Source organism: Pterocles gutturalis, unplaced genomic scaffold (assembly GCF_000699245.1).
Source record: "Pterocles gutturalis isolate BGI_N339 unplaced genomic scaffold, ASM69924v1 scaffold35725, whole genome shotgun sequence".
Taxonomy (NCBI): Eukaryota; Metazoa; Chordata; class Aves; order Pterocliformes; family Pteroclidae; genus Pterocles; species Pterocles gutturalis.
Genome location: NW_010142022.1, coordinates 4,467 through 5,223, shown reverse-complemented (window position 1 = coordinate 5,223; position 757 = coordinate 4,467). Strand labels below are relative to the sequence as shown.

Below are 757 nucleotides of genomic sequence, written 5' to 3'. Positions count from 1 at the left end.
GTAATAGCCCACCAGCTGCGGCAGGCTGTTGAACTGGGTGCGGGAGGTGATGTAGAAGCCGCCGCTGTCCAGCTTGCGGATCTTGTAGTGCTTCACGTTGAGCCCCTTGGCGTTGTCAAAGTCGGAGACAGAGAGGCAGTAGGCACCTGCGGGCAGAACCGAGGGGCTGGGGGGGGATGCGCTGTGGAGGGGTGCTCCCCATGGGGTCCCACTGGGGTGCGGGCATGGCGGAACAGGACTGGGGGTGCAGGACTGGGGGTGCAGGCTGCTGCTTTCACCCAAAAGTTGAGGACGGGGAGCAGCTCCCGCCTGCACGGCGGTTCTGCTAAGCCTTGCCACCGGCCGGGCCAGCATGGAGGTGGGGGTTCTCCTGGAGACCCCCCACTGTGGCAGGAGGTGGCTGTCGGGTCAGTCATCTGGGCATGGGTGACCCCCGGGCATGGGCTGGTGGGCACAATTCCCTCCTCCGCAAATCCCCCTGCGGGCATCGCTTCGGGCGCTTGTCTCTGCTCTGCCCACCTGAGAGCAACCCCGCGCTGCTGGGGCCCCAGTTAACCAAAATGGAAGATTTATGCTGCTGCTTGAACGAGCTGTTTCTGCCAGAATAAAATAAATAGTGGCAAGTTCAAGGCATCAGAACAGAAAGGAACATCAAGGAGTTTTTCCCAAAGGTGCATTTGGAGTCAAACTAAACCACGTTTCCAGGTAAGAAACAGCATCCTCAGGCAGTCGATGCATGAAAATCACAACTCACACT

The 757-nt window shown here is 59.4% G+C and overlaps 1 protein-coding gene across 1 annotated transcript in view; it reads right to left on the bottom strand.

Annotated features, from left to right (window-relative positions):
- The window catches only part of LOC104469651 (proto-oncogene tyrosine-protein kinase Src-like), a gene marked incomplete at both ends in the record, with an annotated part of 6,443 nt that overhangs the window by 1,368 nt on the left and 4,318 nt on the right, over positions 1-757 (bottom strand). Inside the window, 3 exons of the mRNA XM_010084235.1 lie at positions 1-166; positions 520-539; positions 698-706. Coding sequence (XP_010082537.1) covers positions 1-166; positions 520-539; positions 698-706 — 195 coding nt within the window. The remainder of the gene's footprint in view (positions 167-519; positions 540-697; positions 707-757) is intronic.